General features: G+C 39.8%; 1 protein-coding gene across 15 annotated transcripts in view; it reads left to right on the top strand.

Annotated features, from left to right (window-relative positions):
- nfasca (neurofascin homolog (chicken) a) overlaps positions 1-15,047 on the top strand; it is a 121,293-nt gene that overhangs the window by 93,020 nt on the left and 13,226 nt on the right. For 6 of the 15 annotated variants that reach the window (XM_046381333.1, XM_046381340.1, XM_046381380.1 and 3 more), the window contains 11 exons: positions 473-698; positions 850-965; positions 1,092-1,302; positions 1,557-1,679; positions 2,073-2,246; positions 3,391-3,417; positions 6,769-6,993; positions 7,610-7,732; positions 11,681-11,872; positions 13,213-13,341; positions 14,604-14,673. In XM_046381333.1, the coding sequence (XP_046237289.1) occupies positions 473-698; positions 850-965; positions 1,092-1,302; positions 1,557-1,679; positions 2,073-2,246; positions 3,391-3,417; positions 6,769-6,993; positions 7,610-7,732; positions 11,681-11,872; positions 13,213-13,341; positions 14,604-14,673 (1,616 nt within the window). Of the gene's footprint in view, positions 1-472; positions 699-849; positions 966-1,091; positions 1,303-1,556; positions 1,680-2,072; positions 2,247-2,786; positions 3,359-3,390; positions 3,418-6,768; positions 6,994-7,609; positions 7,733-11,680; positions 11,873-13,212; positions 13,342-14,603; positions 14,674-15,047 lie in introns of those variants that run through there. The other 9 variants (XM_046381418.1, XM_046381413.1, XM_046381454.1 and 6 more) reach the window with 5 other exon arrangements.

Raw genomic sequence — 15,047 nt, 5'->3', positions numbered from 1 at the left:
AATAAATGGCGCTACTGGTCGAGAAAAAACAAAAACACCCCCCCCCCAAACCAAAGTGACTGTCTCTTTTCAGGCGGTCTGTCTTATGGATGATAATTTTAAGTCATTTCCTAATGGGAACATATTTTCAGCCACCATTTTCATGAAGAGCTGGCTAATGTCCTCTACCCTGATGGCATCACAACTGCATGTGCTAACACTGCTAGCTAATGAGGTGTTGAGAGATTACCTGTTTTCTGTCTCTAGTGTTTTCTCTTTGTGCTTGGTGTTCAAACTCGTAGGTGCAAGTTCAATGCTGCATGGCTCGCACTGCCTTTAACATTAGATCAAGTGATGTCTGACTGAAAACTCTTAACATTAATATTAAATATTAATAATAAAATGTAAACTTTTAATGCAGAACAGGGGCAATTTACTTTTATGATCATTATACAAAATGTTTGTTTTTTTCGTTGTTGTCGTTTTTTTCCAGCCATTGCTTGATCTGGAGAGAAATGGGCCAAACCTTCACTACAATGTGTGGTGGAGACGGAAGGATTCCGGAGGAGAGGAGTGGAACAACATAACCACAGCAGGGTCCAAACATGTTGTCCACAACACAGATACCTACGTGCCTTATGAGATCAGAATCCAGGCAAGAAATGAGTTTGGATCAGGACCTGAATCCAACGTGGTCATTGGATACTCAGGAGAGGACAGTAAGTAGAGACACACTACACACTTTTTTTAATTCTTTTTAAATGCTTTTCAGTGTGATTCGAATGGCATCATCATTTGTTGTTATCCCAGCATGAACAGAACCACATCTTTCCACGTATTCACTCATACTGTGCCTTTTATCATGTACAGAGCCCTCTGATGCTCCCACTGACCTGCGAGTGTCCAAGGTGGACAGCACCAAGGCAAACATCCACTGGAAACCTGTGGACCTGAACTCTGTCCAGGGAGAGTTCAAGGAGTACAGGGTGAGACTGGCTGTATTTTTGTAATGAAAACTGCCCGCAGAGGTGGTCTAAAATTAGTTTAATTATTTTGTTTAATCTAGTTATGCTACTTACCCATTAACTATTCCTCCCTCTTGTATCTCCCAGCTGCACTACTGGCGTGAGTCCAGTCTGGTTGCAGGTTTGGTGGTCAGTAAGGAGAATAAGACTAAAGGGTTCTACAGCCATGTGGCTGAGCCGTCCGGCATCCTCAGTGACCTGGTGCCGTACTCTAAATACAAGATGTTCATGGTGGTGGCCAATAACCGCTATGAGGGTCCACCCAGCAACATGGTGGAGTTCACCACCAAGGAAGGAGGTGAGGATGCAGCCCTCACTAAAATATTACATCCAAGTGTTTTGAGTGTTCCGAGGTAGCATATTCATCAGTGTCATGTGGTATTCTCACAAACCACAGGCTGCATTGTAAATAAAATAGCCACGACAGCACACATAGCATTCTAAAGAGACATTTCAGCTCAGACTGCTTCATTTCTCTACTGCTCCAGACCTCCCCTCCTTTTATTTCTTTTTATTTGATTGTGTGATATTTTTTTTTGTATGTGTTTGTAGTACCTGATGCTCCAAGGTTCTTCAGGATAAATCGTAGAAGTTTTGACACCCTCCACCTGGAATGGGACAAACCTCTGGAGCCCAATGGCATTCTGATTGGATATCAGTTAAAGTACCAAACAGGTGAGCGCCGATTTGTCAAACATATAAACAAACTTCCAAACCTTTAGACAGAAATCCTTTTGTTACTTGTGCTGAGCTGTATAGAAGTATAAGTAAGGCAATATAAGTACAAGTTCTGGTATTTGCTGTGTTTACAAGTTTTAGATTTCAGATTTACAACAGAGACCCAATAGAGCAGCAAAAAGAATGAGCACACAATCAGACAAACTTCAACCAAACCAGTTTAACTCTGTTCACTCAATGCAATGTTAAGTAGTTCAAGTTTAGTTAAATGTTGTGTGTCACTGTGAGGAGGACGCTCAGCATTTTGCTGCCCCATAAGATGATTTGGAAATAATCTGATAGCAATCCAACAGTTTTGTTCTTTTATATCATTGTTCTGTGTGCATGTAGTCAATGGCTCCAGGGTGGGTCGTCCCCAGTTGGAGACTTTCCTTCCCAATGTGACCGAGTTCACCCTTCGCCTGCCGGACCGATCGAACCGCTACAAGTTCTACCTATCAGCACTCACCCAGGTGGGGAAAGGGGAAGTCTTTGCTGAGGAGTCCCCACACTTTGCTAATGAAGGTGAGAGCTTCTATGTTTGACCATTCATTTGCCAAAAAATCTCACATTCACTGCTTTCAGAAAATAATATTTCTGGTCAGGGTGAAAATGTATCGAAAACTCTGCGTGGAAAGCAAGGTTTGCATTGGAACCCTTTCAAAACAGTCATGTTGTAAAATGTGTCAGTAATTCAATAGATTTGGTTGTCAAACAAATCCCTTGAAACAACCTAAACCAACAAGAAACTGATGCTACTAACAAGTACTGTGTATGTGTATTCAAGCCTCATATACTGCCTTATTCCTTTTTGCATTGTTGTACAAAAACTGTTAAAAACACATCAATATTGCTTTCTTTCAGTAAGTGTAAGAATATCCAGCTGTTTTAGAAGATTACTGAGTTTTGTAAAAAAATAAGACTATTACTATTTGTACTTGTAAAAGTCTATATCTTCAGGAAGAACAAATGTTAAGTAGGAAAGCACTGCTAAACAATCAAAATAATACAGTATAACACTAGCCTTATTATTAAAACCGTTTTACTGCATGAATCAACTTACAGGGACCTGAAGCTTTGCCTCAAATAGATCATCCAAGACTTCAACAGGTTTGTTTCTGAGTTGGTTTATCATTAGAGTTAATGGACTGTTTCCTAGTAGGGCACCGGTCATTAAACCTTTCTTTTACTGCGTAATGACACTGTTCCCAGCCTTTTCGCTGCATGGGAACAAGGTTGATTTGAAAGTGAGAGTCTGGTTTTGTGTAACACTGGAACCTCTGTGTGGGAGAGACAAGGGGAACCTACGAACAGAAAGTGAGAGAAGCTGTCACCCTTTAGCAACACAGACCTCTTTGTTGTCTACACAAACACACACCCGCACACATGGACAAAAAGCAAACCAGAAGAAAAAGATCAGAATCTTTCTAGACACTCATGTTATCAGCTTTTGCTTACATTTGAGGTAAAGCAATGTGCTGAGATTTTTCAGTTACAAATAAAAGTACACCTGACAGGTTATTTTAAAGGGTTGGTTCACTCAAATTTAGAAAACTTGTGGTGGTGGTGTTGGACTAACCTTCCAGAAAACTGTCGTTCTTGTTGTCCCTCTGTGTCTTTCTTATACCTGTCCTCTCTCTCCTGTCTCCCCTTCTCTTTTTGTCGGCAGAAAACTTTACTGATGCTACAGGTCTAGGTAATAGGGAATGAGAAGCACAGTGTGTTGGCCTGTTGCCCCCCCCAACCCCCACCCTCATACTCCATATCTGTCTCTTTATCTGTTCATATTAACAGTAAGCAGCAGTGCAGTCCACCTTCATTGTATTTCCACTAAAGTCCAACTGAAAAAGATTTGACAAAACAATCCTGACTGAAGGACGACTATTAGCTTTTTCTGGAGCCTTCAACCCAACATACAGTTTTGAAATTAATTTACTGAATTTCTTCAGTTGCTATGGATAGGGGTAAGTTCAGTCAGTATGCTGTTGTAATTAAGATACTGGCATCAACATTTTAAAGTACTGAAGGTAAAAGTACTCATTATGTTCACCGGTCCATTTCAGAATCATATATGGTATATTATTGGATTGTAAATATTGATTGTGAATAACTTCATTACATTAATGTTTTGGCTCATTTGAATTACTTCATATATGTGGATGGGTATTTTAATCTACAATAATATATCAGAATTTATTAGGTGATGTATATTCCATATTCATAATCTAAATCTGAAAAATAGCTTGTAGCTAAGGCTTCAATGTGTGTTGTAGAGTAAGAAGTTCAATAGTTGCCTCAAAAATATAGTGGAGTAGAAATAGATTGTAGCATAACATGGAAATAATGAATAATAATGAATTGTACTTAAGTACATTATTTGAGTAAATGTTCTGTCAGTACTGAAATGTACTGTCACATTCCAATATGGATGTTTGGATGATTATTTTTTTATTTTAATGTCTGAAATGACTGTTTAAAAGAGAATCAATCCCATAAGACTGCAACTAAGTGATTAACAGTTGTTTCCAATTTTGATTGGTTTAGTTTAGTTTCATCTTAAAATATCATAATTTATCATAATTTTGATAATCACAAATTCCTCTCACAAGGTGCTCAGCCCATGAGGAAGAGTTTTCTCACTAAGCAACAGCCCCCCAAATTGCTACTTTTCTAATGGCATGAACCAGATAAAGTTACAGATCTCTACTTGAAAACAGCCTGTGTTCTTGCTATTGGACTGAACTGCTGTCTTCACATTTCTTCATCTATCCTCTGTGTGTAAAGCTGCTGTTTGTCTGCTGTTATGTGCTGTCAGGGATTGAAGAAGCCAAACCAACATGTTCAGATTATCATTGGCTTTGAATGCAGAGGTTTCTTAATATGTTTAGTGAATGGACTATACAGTCCATAATTTTCACACATTCTAAATCTTTGGTATCATATTTTACTAGATGGTCTTCATGATCAGGACTCAAATAGCTGCTGCTTACGTTCATGTTGACTTTTAGCCTCTTATCTCTGAACCAATCCCTGATGGTGCACAATTACAATGCATTTTCACAGCATCACGGCCTATTCCTGTCCGCCACAAGAAACATGTTAACCTTGTGTAGCAACTTATGTGTTTTTTAAGTTTTACAGTCATTGTCACTGAATACAGTGTCATGATGATGCTCTGGGAGTGTGGGTGTGTGTGGGGTGGGAGAAAGTGCAAGTCCTTGCATCAGAATGTTCAAACGAGGGAAACATTTTTGATGAATGATACGGCTTGATGAGTGTGCTGAGGATGACAAATCACCAGTTGGCTTGCGCACTCACGCATTCACTGGCTTGATCATCTTGCTTCTGAGCTTTTTAAAAGTCACCTCACTTTGCCATCTTTATTCATTGCATCCGTTCACCTGGTCAGTTGTACATACAGTACTGGGGATTACAGGTAAGGTTGCTTGTTGTTTTGGGCTGAACTGGGCTACATCACAGGGCTGTAATGGCTGCTCAACACGCTGATGTTTCCATCAACTCGTCCTACTTTCTGTTTTTCCCCACACGGTGGTTAAAGGGCCTGCTTGGCATCCAGCCTGTTGATGCAAGCATTCTGAATGTTTGTTGAGTTGAGTTTGGGGTTGCTGTATGAGGGAACTGTTTGGGGAGGAGGTATCAATAGTGGGACCCTTCACTGGATGGAGATGACCTCAACGTGAAGGTACAGTAAGAGTGAGCAACATTTCTCGTGTTGTTGGATGTGCTGGTTCCCAACCTGAAGGTGGGAGGCCTACCCTCCACAAGGGGGCATTATGTCACACAATTCTCTCAATATTTATTACCAGTGCTGTAACACCTGACTTTTGCTACAGATGCCATTTTTTCAATACCTGTTTATAAACATATAAACATATAAACATATAAACATACAAACACATAAAATGTCAGAAAGTTTCCCAAAGACTGAGATGTAGTTCTTGAAAGTTGCATTTTGTTCAAGACTCAAAGATATTTGGTTTATTTTGATAGAGGAATGAAAAAAACACAATAGAAGCCAGAATCAAAGAATTTTCACTTAAATTCTTAAAAAATGACTCAAACTGATTAATCTGTTCTAAAAATATTTTATAACCAATCAGTTAATTGATTCATAATTTCAGCTCTAGTTTCCTGTTTTCTGATACATTTAACAGGCAGTTATGAGGACTGTCATGGTATTTCCTAGTGTAATGACAGGCACCGAATGAAGTGTGTTGTTAACACCAGAAAAAATGTGCTGTATTTTCTCTTCAGTGATGTGTGTGTGTGTGTGTGTGTGTGTGTGTGTGTGTGTGTGAAAGAGGCGTCTGTGAAGGGGGTCTTTAAATGTATTACATGAGGTTCTGCAGAAAAGAATGGTCAAGTAACTTGAACTCAACACTTCAAATGAAACTCCAGAAATTTAGGATTGCACTTAGAGTTGGGGAGCTCATGAGAGACAGATTAAAATGAATGAATGTTCAAAATGGGCACAACAGAGGTTGAGATTGAGATATCTTGGCTTTGAGGTTTTAGAAAGATCTTGTATCCTGAATATTTTTCTGACTTACCGTTTCCTTATGTTTATACATAACATGATGTGTGTGCTCCATAATGAGTACACTAACATTTATTTTAAAATTAGTGCAGAGCACGTTTGAATGGTACAAAACTACTTGATGAAATAAAAATAAAGTTTTCCAGACCAAGTTTCTATGAAATCGGTACCTACTCATTTGGCTTCTCTTCAAATAAACAGTGACGGTCATATTGTAATATCAGCATTTGTCCCCTTGGTGGCAGTGACATCTAAGTCTATGTAGTGTGTGTGGATCCCAACAGAGATGAAGTGGAAAACACACAAATGAACATTGTGATTATTTATTGTCAGGTGTGTAGTGTGCACAAAGTGCGATGAGTGCTGCTTGTGTGTGGCTTCACTGTGTTTCAGCTCAGGGCTTCATTGACTTTCTCTTGTGTGTGTCCATGTGATGCTCCTGCTGCCTGGTCTTTAACCCTTTGCTCTCTCCTCCCTCCTCCCTTGTAGTTGAGCTCACAGACGCCTCTGTGGCTTCAGCTTTCACTCCTACTCCTCCTCCGCTCACTCCTCTTACTCCTCCTACCATCGCTCCTACAACCATTAGTACTTCAACTCCTACAACTACGACTTCTACCACTACTCCCTCTACTACCACCACTACAACTGAGGCGACTACGACCACCACACCTCCTGTGCTGGTCACCACCAAGCGTATTGATCAGAATGTGTTGGGTACATGCTTTTATCCAGTTGTGGTCTTTACTTTCTGTCTAGTGTTATAGTTGACCATTAATGGCACTTCATGGATATGAAAAGCCTGCTCCCACCTGACGAAACAGGAAACTACATCAGGGCTGCATTCTGATAAGCTGTGCTGTACCTGCTGTACAATAAGCGGGGAATTACTTCAGAATATTGGAATGTAGCCAGCAACCATCCTCCTGGTCAGGAAGTGAGAATTCAAGGTTTTTTTTGTTTTTCTTCTTTAGTTGATTTTAATAACTGTAAAGCTCAATATTTTCTTTGGTTTTTAATTAACATTGGAGTCCACTCTAAACCAGAAGTAAGCATTGAAAGTAGGTCTTCCATGAATAGAATCCTCTGAATTTTTTTTTTCTGTCCAGGAACATATTACATTTACCTCTGGTTTTAAGTGGACCATGATCAGGACCAATCAAATAAAAAAAAAAACAAACAAACAAAAAAACAACAACAACACCTTTCTCCCTTAGTGCTAACACCATGCATAGGTCTAAATGAAGCCCTGTGTGTGGTTGTTTTAACTGTGCCCTCTCTGCCCCTTGCCTCTGACCTTCTAACCCTTTACCCCTGATCCCCCCTTGTGTAGTGGCCCCTGGGCTGGAGATCTGGAATCTGACGGTGGAGCCTAACAGTAACTACGCTAACGTCAGCTGGAGACACAACTTCCCGGCCGGCAGCAGCGAGTTTGTGCTAGAGTTCACACTGGACAGTAAGAAACCAGACCAAGCCCAGCTTGAGCTATAGCTATAAAAAGCTAGATTGTGAATTTAATAATAAGAGAGTAAAACAACAATTAGAGAGTTATGATTAGCATTATAAGGTGATATTAAGTACCAAAGAGTAGGAGAAGACTAAGGCCCTTATTTCAGAGAGCAGGCAAAACAGACTTGCAATCAGTATTAATGAATCCAGTTGACTCTACAATGTTGGCTTCATCTCTAAGGTTTAAGACTTGACCAACCTTCATTTTGAAGTTGCAAACCTTACAAGTATAATGGAAAAACTAAAGAATTGTTCAGTGACTATTTTTTTCTAACAAACTTTAATTACACCTCAATGGCAGGTTATTGTTACTTCAAAATTCAAGAGTTTTACTTAAATGTGCCCTTGCCTTAATGATTCAGAGATCAACCTTAAGCCATTTTAGGCGACCGATTGCTGAACAAGTAATAAAAAATCTGATGTTCAAACAAAGCAAGGACAGAGCATAAAGAGGAAACAGCATAAAAGAAGTAAAAGGAAACAACGTGAGTAATAAAAAGATTTTTTTTCAATTTTTAAATAAAACAAGAAATATAAAGTACTGTGCAAAAGTTTTAGGCAAGTGTGAAAAAAATGCTGGAATCTAAGAATGCTTTCAAAAATGAAAGTGTTAATAGTTTATTTTCATCAGTTAACAAAATGCAGTGAATGAACAAAAGAGAAATCTAAAATGTGACCAGCCTTTGCCTTCAAAACAGCATCGGTTCTTCCTAGTACACTTACACACAGAGGTTTTGAAGGAACTCGGCTGGTAGGTTGTTCCAAACATCTTGGAGAACTGACCACTTATCTCCTGTGGATGTCGGGTTCCTCAAATCCTTCTGTCTCTTCATGCAATCCCAGACAGACTCGATGATGTTGAGATCAGGGCTCTGTGGGGGCCATATCATCACTTCCAGGACTTCTTGTTCTTCTTTATGCTGATGATAGTTCTTAATGACATTGTCTGTATGTTTGGGGTTGTTGTCCTGCTGCAGAATAAATTTGGTGCCAATCATATGCCTCCCTGATGGTATTGCATGATGGATAAGTATCTCCCTGTATTTCTCAGCATTGAGAACACCATTAATCCCGACCAAATCTCCAACTCCATTTGCAGAAATGCAGTCCCAAACTTGCAAGGAACCTCCACCATGCTTCACTGTTACCTGCCAGACACTCATTATTGTACCGCTCTCTAGTCCTTTGGCAAACAAACTGCCTTGTGCGACAGAAAAATATTTCAAATTCATCAATCCAGAGCACCTGCTGAGCACATTTTTCTCTACCTCAGTTAGTATGTTTTCGTGCATAGTTGAGTCGTTTGGCCTTGTTTCCATGTCGAAGGTATGATTTTTTGGCTGCAACTCTTCCATGAAGACCACTTCTAGTCAGACTACGGACAGTAGATGGGTGTACCAGGGTCCCACTGGTTTCTGCTAGTTCTGAGCTGATGGCACTGCTGGACATCTTTCGATTTCAAATGGAAATAAGCTTGATGTGTTTTTCATCTGTTGCACTAAATTTCCTTGGCCGACCACTGTATCTATGATCTTCTTCGTTATTTGTTGTTTCTTCGTGCTTCTTCAAAAGAGCTTGAACAGCACATCTTGAAACCCCAGTCTGCTTTGAAATCTTTGTCTGGGAGAGACTTTGCTGATGCAGTATAATTAGCTTGTGTCTTGTTGCTGTGTTCAGTCTTGTCATGGTGCATGACAGTTTGGATGTAGCTCACCCATTTTTAAGCCTCCTACACAGCTGTTTCTGTTTCAGTTAATGACTGTGTTTCAACCTACATGTGATATTGATGATCATTAGCACCTGTTTGGTATAACCGGTTGATCATACACCTGACTATACTCCTACAAAATCCCCAAAATTGTGCAAGTGTACCCTTAAGAATTGATGCTGATTTGAAGGCAAAGGGTAGTAACACCAAATATTAAATTGATGTAGATTTTTGTTTTGTTCGGTCACTTTGCATTTTGTAAAGTGATAAAAATAAACAATTATTATTTATGTTTTTTCACACCTGCCTGAAACTTTTGAACAGAACTGTATATCAGCCAAGGTGACTTTTAAATTCAGCAGCTGCTGCTACATTGGCATGTTGTTTTATTTTTTATCAACCTAGTTATTTAAGAATGACGTCTCAGTTTGAACTGTTAAAAAAAAAGCAGAAGGTACAACATACCACGATCCGTGTTTGTCTTTCTCTCGCACTCTTCTATTTCTCTTTATATGTTGTAAAATGTTTATCATCATCATGTCGCTAACTAACCTCCTGTGCAGTACACCATCACAATGGTTTGTTTTCAACATGCTGCCTTGTTTTGAATGGCTCCTGTTTGACCGCCAGCATTGTGAATGGGCTGTTGGGCTTGCTCTCTATGTGAACTGCTGTTTGAATGTATCACTTTTTTAGCCACCCATGCTTCCATAATCACTTGCTTTTGCTTGGGATTGGGCGTTAATCAATCTTAAAGCCTGCTTTTATAAATCACATCACCCTTCCTTTTCTTGAATCCTGGTTGAGATTGGATAGGTACTTACAGGCCCTCTCTAATTGCTTTCTATCAATTTGACAGCCTCTGATCTTTGATCGAGGACAGTAAGAAGGGAGGATATATTTTTCATGTACTTGGACAATGGCTTTAATTTGTAGTGGTGTCTGAATGTGACTATAAAGTGAAAGGGGGAGAGAGAGAGAGCGATAGAGATGGAGGGAGGAAGGAGAGGATGATGATGAGCCTGATCTAATGGTATCCACCCCTCCTATCAATCCCCTGTTCTCCAAAGTCAAATCTGAAAGCTTTGACTATAAGGAAGAGCCTCACTCTTCGTCATAGTTTCTGTGTGTTGGTCAGAAGAGGGTTTAGGTGAAGGATGATGCTTTAGTGGCATAAGAGAAGAAAAATGAAAAATTTCTTTTATTAATCAAGCTACCATTAATGAAACTCAGCATTAAATGGACATATTTACAGGGGGTTAGGACAAACACTGGACTCTCCTGCTCGTCCAGGAGACAAGTGTTCAACTGTCATCTGAAACCAAACTTTGATCAGCCTTGGTCTATTTTAACTGAGTGAGTTAACCTGCATAACTTTCTTTTTACTTAGGTAATGTAAGCAAACTTAATTTAACCCAAACCAAGATCTTCTTGAAAACTTCTTCTTAATAAAGTGGTTTGTGGCATGACTTCTCTTGTGTTTGCATTAGATGTTTTGTTTGGTTGGTTTAATCAGTGGTTTTAATAGCATGGCTTTGGAATGAGTTCCATTGGATGACATCAGCCTTGTGAAAAGAATGATAGCATGGTGCATGATGTCACCACCTTGCGCTGCACTTTTCTCTTACTGCAAGCTCAGAGTCATGCTCATAGTTCGGCCATGTTATGACCGACACGTCTTTCCATCTGAAAGGCGTAGGTTGTTGCCACTTTTTTTTGTTTTGACCTCATGGAGATGAGTGTGGGCCGATAAATAATTGAGACAAACAATGCTTGCCACCTTAGACTCTGATGTTACTCAAGAAGAAAGACAGTTTTGTGGTTTCAGTTCCACCTGCTTGAAACACATTGCGCAATTCATGGATCAATTTAGATACGTCCTGAAGAAGCAATTTCTTCTTGTGCAACTCTGCTTTTTTATTCCCTATTTATAGATATGTTTTTCAGGACAGTTATACCCTTGAGAGAAGTGTAGCCATAAAAGAGGCTAGAAAAGTATTTAACCACATTTATCAAGGGAATCGGCACTGCATTGTTCTCAGTCTCAATTCACCTCAGTAACTCTGCCATCACTCTGAGAAAACAGTCTCCCCGTAAAGCATCATGCTGCTAGAAAGCACAGCCATTGCTGTGGAATGAAGGCCACACCCCCTGGAGTGTGATTGGCCCCTTTCTTGTGTCTCCAAGGTGACAAGACGATGAAAGTTGTACGAGTGAAACAACAGCCCCCCATTACTGTGGCGGATCTGATCGCAGGCGCCACGTACCATGTGAGGGTTTACTCCCATGAGCTCAACAGCATCAGCAGCAAACCTTTCACCTTTAAGACCAAACCAGGTGAGACACCAAGTGGCCAGGTGGAACCGGGGTTCCAGCCAGGTGGGTTGCTGTCAGTTATAGTTTCTACAGTTACTCAGTTAAGACTTGGTGAGCTTTTACAGTTAGGTTTTTAACACCATGCATGTATCCATATGCGTTTGGATACTGACAGATTTCAGACCAGATTTCATCTTGTTTGCAGTCTTTATGGGCAGTATCTGAGTTGCATTTTTGTGAGATGGGAACTTCGTCAGACTTGTGATTTTCTACTCACGTTTTCTCTTCACAATTTGACAAGTAAATACTCAGAATGTTCACACGACAAGAAAATGCAAATCTGGGTTCTCCTTTGATTTGATTGCATGGACATATTGAAGTTCCACCCCTACAGTCATAAATGTTTTCAGATTCATAAGTGAAAGTGTACATTTTCTCTGTGCTCACTGAAAATTTGATTTTAAGAGGTGGAGCCTACGAACATGATTTGTGACATCACAAACAGTTTGGAAGCCAGTCCTGGTCTGATGTTCAACATACAGAAATGTGATGTGCAAAGCCTTTGATGCACGCACACACTGGACAGTGAAGCAGGATACATCTCCTGCAAGGCTGTTAAACTTTTAAAATGACATTTATTTGCATGATTGTAGATTCAGTACTTTTGCAGTGAGGGACAAGGAGTAGATGCAATTTTAAAGATTTTAACAAGCGAATAGAACTTTTTGGTGGAAATACTTTATCAGAAACACCTTGTCCATCAAAGCACAGTGTTTAATATACGCCTTTCAACATGCCTGGTGAGGATCTTTAAGTATTATGAATATGCAGTTTTGAGATTTTTCACTTTGAATGCTATATATTAGAAGGTATTGCACTGGCAAAAACACTGTTGCCTCATAACAAGAGGGTTCCAGGTTCGAATCCTGGTCTGGACCTTTCTGTGCCTGCATGGGTTTTCTCCGGGTACTCCAGCTTCCTCCCACAATCCCAAAAATATGCACATTAAGTTAATTGACTACTCCACATTGCCCCTAGGTGTGAGTGTTAGCATGTGTGGTTATGTGTGCTTATGTGTCAGCCCTGCGATTGACTGGCGACCAGCAGGTGTATTGGTTATTTTCACACCACCAACCTTCTCTGATTAAAATTCAGACACTGTGCAATGGAAAAGAAGATAAACACCTTTTTGTTATGGATGGAATCCTTTGTACAACATCGTCCTGGTATATGAGCTTGGGGGCAAATGATGAGGTTCTGAGTTGTTGACTTGTGCTCAGCGCTTTGGGATAAGAACTGATTGTCTCATGTGTTCACTGTGACTCACTCGCTGTGTTTGCACTCCTTTCTCTCTTGTCCTTGTGTGTGTGTGTGTGCGCGCGTGTGTTCTGTGCATGTCTCAGCCTACATCGACCAGGTAGACATAGCCACTCAAGGCTGGTTCATCGGCTTGATGTGTGCCATCGCCCTCATCATACTGATCCTCCTCATCGTCTGCTTCATCAAGAGGAGTCGTGGGGGCAAATATCCAGGTGAGGCTTGACACTGTTGTTTTGATTCCCATTAGAGTATCAGCGTTAGCCTCATAGAGACACATGTCAAACATTGTGATACGTTAGCTTGGACTAGGATAACATCAGTGCAATATCTAAGCAATAGCCAGTGGTCACCAAAACATTTCTTAATGTGAATTAACATTTACGTTTTTTCTTTTATAATAAACTTAGTAATTTGTTCTGAAGTGATTACTAAATCAAGATGTTGGATATTTGAACTATTAGCATTATGTAGCAAATAGGGAGTGATTTCAGTCACAGTTCTTAGCTGTCTTAGCTGTTGGTTATGGCGCTTGTTTTGAAGTATGACCTGTTATATTTGTTGTGTGTGTTATTTTAAAGTTGTATGTGTCATATTTTGATCCATACTTTATTACTATTGCAATATTTTGGTTACTGATAGGTTTTGAACTAATGTTGAACCATCAAAACTTGTGTGTCTCACAGTGTGTAATCACAGCACTAAGACAGGAGACAGGATGCACTCAGAATACATCACAAATATCAATGTTTCTGCCCAGACCCTCCTCTGGGCTTCAAACTTCAAAATCATACAGTTACAACTGTGCTTTCCTTGTTCTGACAAAAATTAAGAAAGTCTTCATTCAACAGTGATGCTAAGCTACAGGATGTGCTAACTGAATAGTTTGAAACTGAGTCATGTTAATGTTTTGCAGTTTCTATAATGTCTAGGTGTTGGTTGCGTGGCTGGGTTCACAAAATATCTAGGTGGGTACCTAACTGTGATGCTGTGAAAGTTAAGAACTAACACCCACTGATGAACTAAGTAACGGACAGAAAAACACTAATGAGAGAAGTTCACATTCAGTCACTGGGAATATGTCTTCAGTACTGACCGAAGCACTGACACACCTTAAGAACCCAACCCAGCGTGATACAGCTGCTACTAAAACAGGCTGGTAAAAAGTTCACTGTGTTCCAGCTGCATACATTACTACAGTATTTATGAGTCACTGGGGCAGCAGCTCCATACACAGACTATCAAGTAGTGCATTGTCCACATTTGTATCAGTTTATATGAGATGTGTAGCATTAAGGGAAAAACAAGTATGGAATTGGAACACAGTCTTACTTAATACTTTAATGAGCAAAGGCTGAAGACAAATAAGTAAATTACCAGAACTAAAACAGGATTTGCTCTTACAGCTAACCCCAGAAATATCAGTGGAGCTCTCAGCAAAATGCTGAAAATGTTACTTTTGTTCTTCTCTCCTCAGTCCGTGACAAAAAAGATCTCCCCTTGGACCCAGTAGATCAGAAAGACCAGGACGGATCGTTTGATTACCAGTAAGTATAATAGAACAGGCTGAATTACATCAGCAAACTGTAAGCCCAGTGGCTGGCTTTTTCAGAATACTGGTCTTTGAAATGATTAATATGAAGTTCTTTTCTAAGTTTTTAATGGTAGCACTGGCGTGGTTCATCTTGTATGCTTTATGAAGATGTAGATGTAGGCTGGTGTACCATAGCAGAAACTATGAGAAGCAGGACATATAAAATGATGGTAATGGATGGGGTTAAATGAAGATGACGGTTCCATAGTTTGCCTTACTTTAACATTCATTCAAATATTCACTCTGAGACTGAACATAGAACATTAAACATAATATCCTTAGACCAACTAAATCACGACCACATAACTATGTTTTGAACACTAAAGG

The sequence above is a fragment of the Scatophagus argus genome, chromosome 3, assembly GCF_020382885.2.
Source record: "Scatophagus argus isolate fScaArg1 chromosome 3, fScaArg1.pri, whole genome shotgun sequence".
NCBI classification, from domain to species: Eukaryota; Metazoa; Chordata; class Actinopteri; family Scatophagidae; genus Scatophagus; species Scatophagus argus.
Note: the sequence above shows the minus strand (reverse complement) of the source record. Positions and strands in the feature narration are given on the sequence as shown.